The following is a 15,335-nucleotide window of genomic DNA, read 5'->3' on the forward strand; positions in this document are numbered from 1 at the left end:
TGATTTATTAACAAAAAACAAAGTACAACATAAAACGCGGCAGAGCCGGAGAAAAACTGAGCTATAACCAAAAACAAAAGAACAAGGACATGGCATGGAATAAATACTTAGCTTTGACGAATATGGCGTGGAAACTAACAGCAACAGCAGTAACAGGAACATCAACATCAACAAAGATCCGGCCAACTGAAAGGGGAGGCAGGAAACTAAATAGGGATTGAGTGATTAAGTGAGTGGGTGCAGCTGGTGGGGAATGAACAGGTGAGGGGAATGAACTAATGGCAAAACCTAAAACTCAAAACCTGGACATGAACTGAACCCAAAAACATAACCTAAACATGAAAACTAAAAACATGAGTCTCTGGGCGTGACAGAGCCCCCCCCTCAAGGGGTGGATCCCAGACATCCCACAAAAGTCCAAGGGTGGGAGGGAGGGGCTCGAAGCCGGTCGGGGAACCAGAAACGGGCGTGGTACCGGCTTCGGGCAGCAGGAGGCAGTGGTCTGGCAGACGCCCAGACCGCAGACGGCGTAGCCGGAACAGGCGGTGGTCTGGCGGACGCCCAGACCGCAGACGGCGTAGCCGGAACAGGCGGTGGTCTGGCGGATGCCCAGACCGCAGACGGCGTAGCCGGAACAGGCGGTGGTCTGGCGGACGCCCAGACCGCAGACGGCGTAGCCGGAACAGGCGGTGGTCTGGCGGACGCCCAGACCGCAGACGGCATAGCCGGAACAGGCGGTGGTCTGGCGGACGCCCAGACCGCAGACGGCGTAGCCGGAACAGGCGGTGGTCTGGCGGACGCCCAGACCGCAGACGGCGTAGCCGGAACAGGCGGTGGTCTGGCGGACGCCCAGACCGCAGACGGCGTAGCCGGAACAGGCGGTGGTCTGGCGGACGCCCAGACCGCAGACGGCGTAGCCGGAACAGGCGGTGGTCTGGCGGACGCCCAGACTTCCGTCGGCGTGGCGGCAGGAGACGGCGGTGGTCTGGCGGACGCCCAGACTTCCGTCGGCGTGGCGGCAGGAGACGGGGGTGGTCTGGCGGACGGCCAGACTTCCGTCGGCGTGGCGGCAGGAAGCGGTGGTCTGGCGGGCGGCCAGACATCCCGTGGCGTGGCAGCAGGAAGCGGTGGTCTGGCGGGCGGCCAGACATCCCGTGGCGTGGCAGCAGGAAGCGGTGGTCTGGCGGGCGGCCAGACATCCCGTGGCGTGGCAGCAGGAGGCGGTGGTCTGGCGGGCGGCCAGACATCCCGTGGCGTGGCAGCAGGAAGCGGTGGTCTGGCGGGCGGCCAGACATCCCGTGGCGTGGCAGCAGGAGGTGGTGGTCTGGCGGGCGGCCAGACATCCCGTGGCGTGGCAGCAGGAGGTGGTGGTCTGGCGGGCGGCCAGACATCCCGTGGCGTGGCAGCAGGAGGCGAAGACCGTCCCCCGGTCGGACGGACCTCCGACGGGGGGGGAGCCCCCCCTTTAAGGGATGGATCCCAGACATCCCCAAAGTCTGGGGGTGGGAGGGAGGGGCTCGAACTAGTGAGTCCATGTCGGGCTCTGCCGCCTTATGGTTAGGCCCTGTGGCCTCTTGGTCAGGCCCTGTGGCCTCTTGGTCAGGCCCTGTGGCCTCGTGGACAGGCCCTAAAGCCTCGTGGTCAGGCCCTAAAGCCTCGTGGTCAGGCCCTAAAGCCTCGTGGTCAGGCCCTAAAGCCTCGTGGTCAGGCCCTGTGGCCTCGTGGTCAGGCCCTGTGGCCTCTTGGTCAGGCCCTGTGGCCTCTTGGTCAGGCCCTGTGGCCTCTTGGTCAGGCCCTGTGGCCTCTTGGTCGTGGTCAGGCCCTGTGGCCTCTTGGTCAGGCCCTGTGGCCTCTTGGTCGTGGTCAGGCCCTGTGGCCTCTTGGTCAGGCTCTAAAGCCTCGTGGTCAGGCTCTAAAGCCTCGTGGTCAGGCTCTAAAGCCTCGTGGTCAGGCCCTGTGGCCTCTTGGTCAGGCCTTATGGCCTCTTGGTCATGGTCAGGCCCTAAGGCCTCTTGGTCGTGGTCAGGCTCTAAAGCCTCGTGGTCAGGCTCTAAAGCCTCGTGGTCAGGCCCTGTGGCCTCGTGGTCAGGCCCTGTGGCCTCGTGGTCAGGCCTTATGGCCTCTTGGTCATGGTCAGGCCCTAAGGCCTCTTGGTCGTGGTCAGGCTCTAAAGCCTCGTGGTCAGGCTCTAAAGCCTCGTGGTCAGGCTCTAAAGCCTCGTGGTCAGGCCCTGTGGCCTCTTGGTCGTGGTCAGGCTCTAAAGCCTCGTGGTCGTGGTCAGGCTCTAAAGCCTCGGGAACGGCTGGGGCCGGGGCCAGCTCTGGGACGGCTGGGGCCGGGGCCAGCTCTGGGACGGCTGGGGCCGGGGCCAGCTCTGGGACCGCTGGGGCTGGGGCCTGGGATGCTGGAGTGGTGAGGGAGGGTGTGTACAGCGCGGCTACCTTCTGTGGCTCCATGCCAAAGATATCCAGCATAGCAGCGCGCTGTACACCCCTCACCTCTGCCCAGATGTGCGTCACTCCTGACATGTGCCTGAGAACCTGCTTTCGTACAAAAAAGTCAATTAGTTCATTGGCAGAGTTCAGTTTCTCCCAGGAGGTGCAGCTCGATGAGAGGCAACAGAAGTCCCCAGCCAGCTCCCAGAAGGTTGTGTAGTCCGCCGCGTCCATTTCAGGCCGGATCTTTCTGTCAGCGTGGTGTAGAAGGGGAGGACACGGATGCGGACTTTTTAAAAAGTAAAGGGTGATTTATTAACAAAAAACAAAGTACAACATAAAACGCGGCAGAGCCGGAGAAAAACTGAGCTATAACCAAAAACAAAAGAACAAGGACATGGCATGGAATAAATACTTAGCTTTGACGAATATGGCGTGGAAACATGGCGTGGAAACATGGCGTGGAAACTAACAGCAACAGCAGTAACAGGAACATCAACATCAACAAAGATCCGGCCAACTGAAAGGGGAGGCAGGAAACTAAATAGGGATTGAGTGATTAAGTGAGTGGGTGCAGCTGGTGGGGAATGAACAGGTGAGGGGAATGAACTAATGGCAAAACCTAAAACTCAAAACCTGGACATGAACTGAACCCAAAAACATAACCTAAACATGAAAACTAAAAACATGAGTCTCTGGGCGTGACAGTTACCACTTGAAACCTGTTGTAAATTGCTCATCATAGTCCCCTGATAGAGAAATGACCACTGCCAGACATTTTTAGTGGTGGGTCACCCCCGGCAGACACCCCCAAAAATGGGCTAGATCAGCTGGTGGGGTTACTGATTGAAACCTGTTAACAATTGTTTGTCCCCTGGTCCCCTGATTGAGGAATGGTCACTTCCATACATTTTTGTTGGTGGGTTATACCCACGCCAGACACCCCATTGTGAATGCACCTTCTTGTGAAGTCGACTGCACACAAAGCGACTGCAATCTTCACCATGTGACCCAAATATAATCAGTTCATGTATTATAGTGTAAGCACACAACATTTATTGCAAAAAGGTTGGCCATCTAGAAAGTGTTGGGCTGAATCTCAGATGGCGCACTTGTGCACTTCGGGCACTATGTTTTAGTGCGTAATTAATATGCTAAAAAAAAAAAACTAAAAAAAAAGTAACACTCAAGGTGTTAGTTGTCGAAAATACTATTAGTAATTGACTCGGTAGACAAAATGACATGGACTTATGTTGATTCAAATTTCAGGACATTATTCAGCGCGCAATTAAGATTTTATGTTTTTTGCTGGCAACTACCACAGATATTTCGAGTAAATGCTATAACTTTTGAAAGAGTGGACGGACCTTCACCAAATTTTGTGTGGTAATACTCTATAATTGGTATATGAAAAGATTTGATTTCGCAGGGCAAGGCTTTTAAGACGAGCGACTTTATGTTTGGCCCATTACTTTTGAACAAGTGCTTGGATTTGCTCCAGTCCTTGTATGTTGCCAACACTCCATATTAAGTGCAGGTTACATCTTGAGACCTACTCTGAATCTCAAATGGTGCACTTGTGCACTGAAGTGTTCATGTTTTAGTGTGTATGGCATATTAATTACGCACTAAAACATAGTGCCCGAAGTGCACAAGTGCGCCATCTGAGATTCAGCCCAACACTTTCTAGATGGCCAACCTTTTTGCAATAAATCTTGTGTGCTTACACTATAATACATGAACTGATTATATTTGGGTCACATGGTGAAGATGGCAGTCGCTTTGTGTGCAGGCGAATTCACAAGAAGGTGCATTCACAATGGGGTGTCTGGCGTGGGTATAACCCACCAACAAAAATGTATGGAAGTGACCATTCCTCAATCAGGGGACCAGGGGACAAACAATTGTTAACAGGTTTCAATCGGTAACCCCACCAGCTGATCTAGCCCATTTTTGGGGGTGTCATCGTACGGGGGTGTCTGCCGGGGGTAACCCACCACTAAAAATGTCTGGCAGTGGTCATTTCTCTATCAGGGGACTATGATGAGCAATTTGCAACAGGTTTCAAGTGGTAACCTCACCAGCTAACCTAGCCCATTTTTTGGGTGCCAGTTTTATACCCCCCCTTGCCACACCCACCAGAGGGAACCCGGCAGACGTGCCGTTCCTCTATCTGGGGACCATGCCAGACATCATAGTACCCATAAAAATTGGTAACCTTCCCAGCTAGGCTGACCCCTCTGGGCTCCTGGTCTAAAGTGGAGCACATCAGTCCAGCTCTGAGGTCTTTACACTGGCTGCCTGTCCATCAGAAGATAGACTTTAAAGTTCTGATGCGGGTCTATAAAGCTCTGAATGGTCTAGGGCCAAAATTCATCAGTGACCTCCTGACCCAGTATGAACCTTGCAGACCCCTCAGGTCATCTGGATCCGTTTTTTTATCAGTTCCCTGAGTCAGAACCAGACATGGAGAAGCTGCATTCAGCTTTTATACTCCACATGTCTGGAACAAACTCCCAGAAAGCCTCAGATCAGCTGAAACACTCAGTGTATTTAAGTCCAGGTTGAAGACACACCTATTTTCAGCTGCATTTGAATAAAGCTCCAAATCTGAAGCTTGAGTTTCAAAACGTAATCATATTTTAACTACTGATTTTATATGATTTTATCTATTGTTCTTATTTATTTATTTTTTGTTTAAATTTTAAATCATGCTTTTTATTTCTACTGCTTTAATGTCTCTGTAAAACACTTTGAATCACCTTGTTGTTGAATTGTGCTATACAAATAAACTTGCCTTGCCTTGCCTTATACAGGGACTGAATAGCTTGCGAAAGCAATCCCGGTACCCCATACTCCCACAGCACCCCCAACAGAATCCCTCAGGGAACACAGTTGTAAGCCTTTTCCACAAAACACATGTAGACTGAATGGTCAAACTCCAATGATCTTTTCACTAACTCTGCAAGTGTAAAGATCCGGTCCACTGTTCCACAACCTGGGCGAAAACCGCACTGCTTATAACTGAATCCGATGTTCAACAGTCGTTTGGAGGCTTCTCTGCAGAACCCTGAAGTGAAATTTTCCAGGGAGGCTAAGTAGTGTCATCCCCGTACAATTGGAAAACACACTCAAGTGCTCTTTCTTGAAAATGGAACCACCACCCCGATGTACCACTCCACAGGCATTCTCCCAGAACTCCGTGTGACATTGAAAAGGCGTGTCAACCTCACTAGCTTTTAGCATCTAAGGGCAAATCTTTTCCACCTCCGGCACTTTACCGCCAGGAAGCTTTTGAACTACTCTGGCACCTTCCGCCAAGGTGATGGACGAATCTACGTCTTCAGACTCTACCTTCTCAATGGAGGACATGCTAGCCGGATTGAGGAGATCCTCAAAGTGCTTCTTCCACCGCCATACAATGTCCTCAGTTCTGGTCAGCAGTTCTCCTCCCAGGGCAAACACAACCTGGGACAGACCCTGCTTTCCCTTTTCTGGGTTGTCAAATGGTTTGCAAGAACATACTTGAGGCAAACTGAAAATTCTTCTCTATGGCCTCACCAATTTCCTCCCATCCCCGAGTTTTAGCTTCAGCGGCCACCAATGCTGCAGCCCTTTTAGCCACTCGGCACCTGTCAGAAACTTACCAGGGAGAACTTCAACACCCAGGCGCTCAGCTGGGGGCTTTTGAGTGTCCCTACACCTGCCTGACACCTCTCCCCCGAGGAAAACTCCAGAGTATGAGAGAATCCAGCCCCCACTCCAGGAGTTTAGTTCTTGAACCCATGCTGTGTAGAGGTGAGCCTAATTATATCTAATTGGTACCAGTCCACCTCACACACTAGCTCTGTCTTTTTTCCTGCCAGTGAAGTGACATTCCACTTCCCAAGAGCCAGTTTGCAACACTGGGGATCGGCATGTCCAGGCCTTCGCCTGCCATCCAACTCGCAATGCACCTGACCTCGAATTTCCTACCCAGGAGTGGTGCTTGAAAGGGGCTTTCTGGTTCTTTGGACTTCAGGCTCTGCCACCAGGCACTTACCGGCAAGCTTCCCACCCCAGGCCTAGCTCTAGAGGGGTGTCCCGGTTTCCCTTTTATGGGCGAAGTGACTGTCTTTAACTGGTGCCGCTCCTTTGAGCCACCAGCTCTGAGTCTGAACGACCACTGCCCCACTGGAAGTGGAGAAGCAGGGAAGAAGAAGCTGTGAAAAAAATCATACTGTCTGTATATGATTTGGGTGCTCTTATGGTGTATGCGCATTAAAAATTTTAAGCATAGGCAAAGAGATCACAGGAAAAGTGTAGCGTTATTGGGCATTTGCATCAAATATAAGGATTTATAAGACGTTTTCACTGTCTCAAATAAACCTTTAAAACCTCGAATTTAGGGCACAACCTACCTATAATTTACTTTAAATGACAGTCAGGTAGGAAAACTGTTGAAATATTACGATCCTGGTATGTTAAATTAATAATCAGTTAATAATCAATTAATAATCAATTAATAATCAATTAATAATCAGTCTCATATCTCGCTACTTTCGTGAAGTTCTCGTTTGGTTGGACAGACATTACGTAAAGAAAGCATACGACACAATCTGTGATTATAACATATATATATAGATATATGAACTATTTATTAAAATGATATGACCAAAACATGAACCTTTAAAACAAACAGGAGATGCATTGAATATGGGTGATTATATAAAACACTTAGTGAATGGAAAATAAAATATGGGGAATGGGGAGATACTGGATGTATTCAAATAGTTTAGGTTGGCTGACTATTTGACGCTAAATACTGACATTTCGGATTAATGTATCATTCTGTGAAAGCCTCGAGACATCCATCAAACCCACTTTAAGGTGAAAACGGGTCGGTCTTACTGTGCTGAAGTTCTGCTTAGTCAGCTCGGAACACGGCAGCGGCCACGCGGGGTCCGAGGGGATTTCTCTTCCGCTCTCTGGGCCTTCCTGGTTGTGGTGGCTGACTTTAGCGGACTTCTCAGTTGCTTCTTTCACTGGGAAACGGGAACGATGGTGCCGAGGGCTGTGGTTAGATGATCGAATGTTCTGAGTGTCAGTGGGTCCGTTGCTTCTCTGATGAAGTGAACTTAAGTTCACAGAAGATTAATAAAAGGTTGCTTGGAGTTGGCTTTCTGGGTAGGAAAACTTCATCCTGTTCTTATCTTTGTTCGGGTCTTTCTTTCTCGTCTCCGGGGTCTCACTGGGTTCTGGAGGGCTTCCTCCGGTCGTCCTCTGCATCGCTCATCCTCTGTCCTTCCGCCCTCTCCTGAGATTATGGGAAAACTCCCAAACTCTGGTGAGCTCTTCTCTTCTGCTCAAACCATCTCCAAATCTCTCTGAGCAACTGTTCTCTGCTCAAATCTCCTTCTGAAACTCTGGGTTGGAACTCTTCTGGAACAAGTGGCATGAAGTCAGAAACAAGACGCCTGAAGCGAGAGCCAGAAAACGAGAGAACGAGAGAGAGCGTGTTTTTCGCGGGCTCCGGGTTTTGACTCGGAGGCGGGGCATGACGTAAGCTGACACTACTCTTTCAGCCAATGATATGCTTGAACTGTGTGCATGTCTGCCTGGGTGTCTGTGTAAGGTGATCTGTGCTATATGGGGATTTCTGGATTAGACCAAGAAACGCTTATTTCTCCATTACTCCGTCTCATAGAACATTTGTCTCGGTGATTCTGAAAACACCACATCTTGTTAAGATATGCAGATTAAAGATATAACATAGACTTGCAATATAAAGACATCAAAATAACACACAACGTAATTGATGATTATGACTTTCAAAATTCAGATGAATATCTATGAAATCGTGACATATGAATAGTGAACCACACAATGTTAATTTTCTGTGTTAACAATGGGGATACCAAACAAATACCAAATAGATACCGAAGGGACATCGTTAGAAGTTAATAGTTGCATATATCTTGTCCATTTTACTGAGTCCTCTGGGGTTTAAATGTTCAACTAATCAACACTGCAGACCACTAGGGGGCAATGTGGTTCCATCAGGCAGGTTGGGCATTTTCCACCAAGATCAGTTCTTTGTCAATATTTAAGCCAGAATCGTACAAATTGTCTCTATATGCGTCTTGTGATCAAGCTGGAAACCTGAAAGAAATTGTATACGGTTATCAAACACATTTAATATAGTTTTAAGATTCGACTAAAAGTGAGTCTTAGTGAAGTCTTCTCAGTTCGTATGTAGCCATCTGGTCTCTTTCTCTGGTGGGAGAGGGTGTTAATATGTCAATTCGATTCATGGTGAAGATAAGATAGTGAGGTCTCCAACATCTCCAACAGAAAGGTCCTTTGTTCATTCGAGTTTATCCCAATTTATGGAGAGCGTCTGTTGCGAGTTCGACTCCCCAAAAACTCTCAAAAGGGTAGAAGGTTAACGTAAATTAGGCAGTTTCTGTCTCTTTTTCCTTTGTGGAAAGAAAATGAAGATCTGGTTTATATCCACATACGTAAACATCCCCCACAGGAATGTTGGTTTTGTCAAAGTTTGAAAAACTCTTAATCCACACGGCACTGTGACTGCTACAAAAGCGATAATGTGAGGTAACGTGATAACTGAAACAGTGAGTTTAGAGTGATAGTGGCAGCATATTTGAGCAAGGTAGATAGTTTTAACATGGATGTTTGTTCACTGAGTAAGTTTTTCCCCGATGTGGTATTAATTTGGTTTTTTGACTTCCAGTTTTCGAGAATAGTTGTCTCGGCGATAATTAGTGCTGTGTTGGGTATTTTGCTCAAAGGCTTATTTAGCATTATTTGAGACAAATCTCAAGCAATGTGAGGTGAATAGTGGGATGTAGCAGTACAAAAGACTAGATAGATTACATCTGTCTAGAATTTTTTGAAAGGTGTGCAGTTTCGCGTGGCACGCAAGTTGATGTCAGGGGTATTCTGTGTGCAGTGTGAGCAGATCTGAGAATGTGTAAAAGTTATTTTCAGTATAGTGTACTCTTTGTCTTGTGTTAGTTGGTGTAGTGAATATATTTTTGCTCTTTTTTTTTTTCTTTTTTTTTAAGTGAGAGGTTTTTGGAAAAATGGGGGTAAACTGTAAATCTTGTTCCCATTTCTGTGATGAGATGCAGAGGATTTGGTCTGCTGATATTGTCGAAAAGGTTTCTCCCCAATGCCATACTTCTGGTCAAAGTCCCACCGTGTTGTCAGAGTTGTCGCAGTGGTCGGGTTTTTGAAGCATGGGTACACCAGACAAGGGAAGGGGAAGTCTTTGATATTGATTTCGTTGTATAATGTTTGTTCCAAGTCTATCCAGAGCTCATCAGACTGATTCGGGTAGATTAATTTATGGATGTATCAAAGTTGATGGGAGATTAAATAATATAGATGGTAAGGAGCTTCCAAGCCTCCGGAGCTTTGGATTGATTTGAAGTGCTTATATTCACATGAGATGTTTTGTTTTTGCAGTAAAAATTTTGAAACAGTAGAGTTTAAAAATTTGAACCAGAAGGATGGAGGTTTGATGGAGAAGAAAAATAGATAGGTAATTGTGGGTTATATAGTCATTTTATTTGTAGCAATTCTGCATTTGAGGAATATTGGAATATTCATCCAACGCCAAAGGTTGTTCTCTATTGTATTAAGAAGTGGTTTGAAATAAAGAAATAAAGTTCTTGTCACCTCCAATTACAACTATACACCCATTGTTAAGCACCTTGTGGAAAGCTTGCCCAGAAGAGTTGAAGCTGTTATAGGTGCAAAGGGTGGGCCGACGTCATATTAACGATGTCGATTGAGAATGGGATGTCACTTAAGTTCCTATGCGCGTAAAGGCAGATGAGTGAATACTTTTGGCAATATAGTGTACATGAGGTCCTTACTGCCAGCAGAAACAACTGTTTAGAATGAAAGCCTGTAATGATTGCTTAAAAAAGAAAGAAAGAATTTCACTGCAACTATATGATTTACATTTGGGATAAATAAAGTATTTTTTTCATTTAATTTAATTAAGGGTAGAAGAACTTATGGAATTCCATTTTATGATGATGATAACGATGATAGATTTATTAAAGACTCGTTGTCCAGATCACATAGAAAAACAATCAACGATAAAAGAAAAAAAATAATAAAAGTACATTAAAAAAAAGAACATTCATAAAAAATGATAAAATAAACACTCTTATCTTTTAGGAGGCAATCATACCAATGTTTCCAATATACAGATGTTTATCTTACTGCACTATATTTAATGTTAGTCAACAGTTGGATACTTTTATTATTAGACTCATTTAGCCGGCAAATAAATTTATACATAAGCTTCCTTAAAACAGCTATCAATCTGGGCTTCTTTAACAAAAGTCTTAATGCATCATTATAAGCCACCTTCAATCTCTGAAGGCTAGCTCTTTTATAATTTATGCTTTGAATACTGAAAAGTTTCCACCAGAAATAGTCACACTGACCAGATGGGGGACAATGATAGACCACTCATCTTTCGCCTGTACATATACTGTATATATTTGTGAAATAAAATAGATTAATAGTCAATTCTCATCGTCCACATATGGGTTGTGAAAAAATTGACAGGTTTTAATGTTATGCAGCGTGAAGTGTTATGACCAGATGACAGGGGTTGCAGCATCTCTTGAATGGCAAGGCTCACAGTGTGCTCCTAGTGTGCAGTGGTGAATACCTACCAGCAGTGCTCCAAGCAGAGATAACTACTGAGATGGTGGCAGGGTGCAGGGAGATGCACCTGAACAAGTCTGTTCACTTTGAATTGACTGAGCCCATTAGAAATGCAATAAGCTGGGCAAATTAGGCCACTGTTGTTGTCCAGGGAAAGTTCTGATGGGGCAGACTAGTTCTGCTGATTATCTTACGACTTGACAACATTGTTGGGTGGGGTCAGTTATTTCAGACTACAATATCTACAATACATTATATATTATTCCATTGAAAATTTGTAAAACCAAAGAAAATACATTCTTAATTTTTTTTGTAGAGCACAGATCAAGAAAACTAATATTATCTGCAAGAACTTGCAGACTTCTCCCTGACTTTTTCCTCATTCACTTCAGGTGGTTCTGAACCCCACTACCAATGGACCAAAGCAGGCAGAGTTCCATCGGATGGTTGTTCCCAAAAACAGCCAGGACACGGATCTAAAGATTAAACTGGCTGTCCGCATGGAAAAACCTCCCAACTTGAAGCACAGTGGGTTAGTATGTCATTTGTTCTTTGTTTTGGCAAAGTTTCACCACTGGAAATTAACAACGGATTTTGGAGTTGTAAGGTAAGGTGTAAAGGTTTTGTACCATGAAAACCAATTATGAAATATTGCATTACTTGCAAATTGTGCTGGACTTAATGTTTGACCTCTTGAGGTTTGACCTAAGCTGTTCTTTGCCTTTGTGAGAGTATCTACATGTAATTTGGGTAAAAACTACATTAACAAATATGTTACACACCTGTTTTCAAATGTACAGTATGTCTAGTTGTAATTCTTCAGCAAAAAAATGGTCAGATTTATTTAAATCAATTCAAGAGCTTATCGAAACCATTTTTTGCTCAGTCTTACCTTGCATTGGTTTTGAAAATCGAAAATAATCTGTTAAATAGAGGTGAAGTCCTTTTTAGTAAAACTAATTCAGTTTAACTGGATTGTTTTATAATTCAGTAAAGAAAAACGGCACGCACAATTCTTACTTTGAATTAGGCTATTGTTGGTTTAAGTATAATCTTACCATTTTACTTATTAGAATTAGTTTTAATTAATTTATTTCTTATATGGTAGTGGGAGAATATATTGTAACTTTCTTTCTCACAAAGTATTGCTATGATACACAATCTGTATGTTGTGTAGTTTGAGATTATAGCCAGAAGATGGCAGCAAATCCCATGCTGACAAAACATTGCTGTTCTTGTGACACCTCTGTCCTCGCATTTAAATGTACTTTATTTATACAGCCCTTTACAGACAATCCTTACGGTGTACCAAAGTGCTTTACAGCAGGTATCAAATAAAGAGAAGAATAAGTAAAAACAAATAAAAACAATAAACGAACAGTGAAAGCAATAAAATATAACAAAATCAATTAAGATAAAATAAGATAAATGCATAGATAAAGTGTTCAATTCAAGGCTGGGGCCTCTAATATTTAGAGTATAACTGCTTTTATTCAGCTTAGTCATAGTCTATTTTACTATAAAGTTAGTGTCTACAAAGGATTTAATTAAAGTCATGTATCTATCTATTTCTATCCATCTATCTTTTTATCTGTTCATCAGTCTGTCTATCTTTCTGTTTGTCTGTGTCTGTCTGTCAGTCCGTTGTTTGGTCTGTTTTATTGTTTCAGTTTGCCAATCTTCCTCCTACATGGGAGCTGGTAATGTGTTTGCTCAGGAGCCCCATCACTTCATGATCTACACAGTCAGAGATGACAGAAATGTGCATCTTCTCATGTCACTAAGTGTAGACTAAAAAAAAATCTTAATTAAGCGACTAAATTTAGAGTGGAAAGCTGATATTTTAGACTGGAACTACTACGCTGAGAAGACAATTCAACTTGGCAGTGTTTACAGATGACTTTGGTTCTGTCGACTCCGCCGTCTGGAAGAACTTTAAAATGAAAATGGCCGAGTAAAAGTTCCGTACCCTTCTCCATGTTTGGTGGATCCGCAGATTACTTTCTTTTCCGGTTCCGTTGCAGAGAGCAACAGACTTTTACAAAATAAAAGCCTGTGAGCAACAGACTTTTACAATAATAAAACCTGCGCTAATGCGCGCTAAAATATTTATCGGCGTTAAATAATTAATGAGTTGACGCGATAATAACGCGTTAACTCGCCCAGCCCTATTTAAAACATTTGTTGATATGGTTGGATTTTAGTTTCTTATAAATGTTCTCTGAATGGGTTGTTTGATCCATACAGTTAAGAGAGTCTTGCTTTGGCAAGAGGCAACGTCTTGCAGTTTGTAATAGCTGGATCATATTTATGCATTAGGCATTTTTATAGTCTCATTTCAGACAAAAAAAATGCAGAAAAAGGTCCCTTAACAGATTGAACACATGACTCCATATAAGGCTTAGAGATGCTAGATCTCACTTCACTATCAAAGTAAAACGAGCTGAGAGATGGGTGTGCACAAACAAGAGCTACTTCGGTTGGACATTTTTCTCTGCTAAGATATATAATTTAATTGTGTCATTTTTTTATTTTATTATTTTTGTATTTTTTTGCATTTATTTGAAAATGGGAAGAACTAGAAATCTAAAACTGCCAAAGCCAGATTTCCTTTGTTTTAACAAGTCTATTTAGGGCTAGTTTTACTTTCATGAGCTGGAGAATGAACCTCAGAGCTCAAGGATTCTTCAATTCAAAGAGAAAACTTTAATCAAGTTATTATTGTGCTTTTCTTTCCAGAGAAACAACTAATACTCGTTTAGAATCCTGTTTTAATGATGTATATTCCTGGAAAAAAAGATAATCAGCATCACTCATTGTGGTGACAAATTGGTTTGAAGCTCTGCTTAAAGCAAACTGCCACATGTATCTATATTCTTAAATGTTTTTTAATAATAGCTCTTACAATTTTTTTTCTTTCTTCCAAAGCACATGAAGCACTTATGAAAGAAGATGTTCATTTGTCCTTGTTCTGTTAAAACAATTCAGTGTCTCACCAGTCTTTCAGAATCTGTGTCGACAGCTATTGAACTATTTGACAGCTTTGACAATTTTGACTGTTAAATGCCTGTAGTAAAATTCTCGGTCAATCACTGTGAAATGATGCAGCTCAGTGGATGTTTAAAATAGCGGGAGTAGTAGTGGAAGCCAAATCATTTTTTACAAGTGGTTGGCGAGCTCTGCCGCATGTTAACCCAGAGTCATGTGGAATAGCACAGATTCTCTTCTGCCTTTTCTTTAAGGGTGGGATGCAGCGCTGAAGAAAGAGAGGTCTAGCCATTGATTGATTTTGCTTGCTTGCACTTGCCTGTATACCACACTTCTGGAAGCTTAGGAGAGACCATTGATTGAGAAGCAGTGCTGGTCATTCTTACATTTTCATCACAGCTAGCTTATTTCTTTGTCATATCCTCCTTTGGCATATGACTCACTATCTCTTTTTAAAGTTACAGTATGTGTGAAGTAATAGCTTGTGAAGTAATTGCATCATTTAGTGAAATGTATTGTGCTATGAGCCCTGAAAGACCTTTAAAATAAAGTCTTTCAGGATAAAAAAAAATCTTTGGGATAAAATAAAATCCCAAAGATTTTTTTCACAATTTTTTTTCTCGTTTACATTAAATGACTGACATTATTGTCGTCTGCCTGAAAAAGGCAACCGAAGCTAACTTTCTCCGAAAGAAAATTAAATCTAGTGTAGGACTATTATTTTCATTCTGAATTTTGTAAAACAAAAATAACTTTCTCATCTATTGGCGTGTTTAATCTAATGTGTCAGAATATTATCCCAAGACGTTTTATCTAACCCTTAAATCTCCTGGTTTTTGCTGTGAGAAATCTAAATCCAAAAGAAACTAAATGTTAACATTGATTTAAGTGCTCATCAGTCAGTGATTAAATAATTTGATGATAATCATGTGTGCAAGCAATCGGTTTCATATATGCCTGATGATACAGAGATATTTGAAGGAATTATTTACAAGTTCAAAGAAAATGAATAATTCTAGTATTTAAGTTAATAATATACCTGCATCTGGATACCTCTTGGACTTGACAAGGGATTTTATCATGCGTCTCATTTCTCAAGTTTACAAAAAAGGTTTATTTGATCTAGTTCTGGAGCTTTCAGTCATATTACATCATCTTGATCAGCTTCCCACTAAACTTTTACACAGAGAAATTGAGTACAGCCCTGCAAATCATCGCAAA

The 15,335-nt window shown here is 43.5% G+C and overlaps 1 protein-coding gene across 2 annotated transcripts in view; it reads left to right on the forward strand.

Annotated features, from left to right (window-relative positions):
• cadps2 (Ca++-dependent secretion activator 2) overlaps positions 1-15,335 on the forward strand; it is a 289,837-nt gene that overhangs the window by 117,684 nt on the left and 156,818 nt on the right. For both annotated transcript variants that reach the window (XM_075469290.1, XM_075469289.1), the window contains exon 8: positions 11,519-11,658. In XM_075469290.1, coding sequence (XP_075325405.1) covers positions 11,519-11,658 — 140 coding nt within the window. The remainder of the gene's footprint in view (positions 1-11,518; positions 11,659-15,335) is intronic.

Source organism: Odontesthes bonariensis, chromosome 7 (genome assembly GCF_027942865.1).
Source record: "Odontesthes bonariensis isolate fOdoBon6 chromosome 7, fOdoBon6.hap1, whole genome shotgun sequence".
NCBI classification, from domain to species: Eukaryota; Metazoa; Chordata; class Actinopteri; order Atheriniformes; family Atherinopsidae; genus Odontesthes; species Odontesthes bonariensis.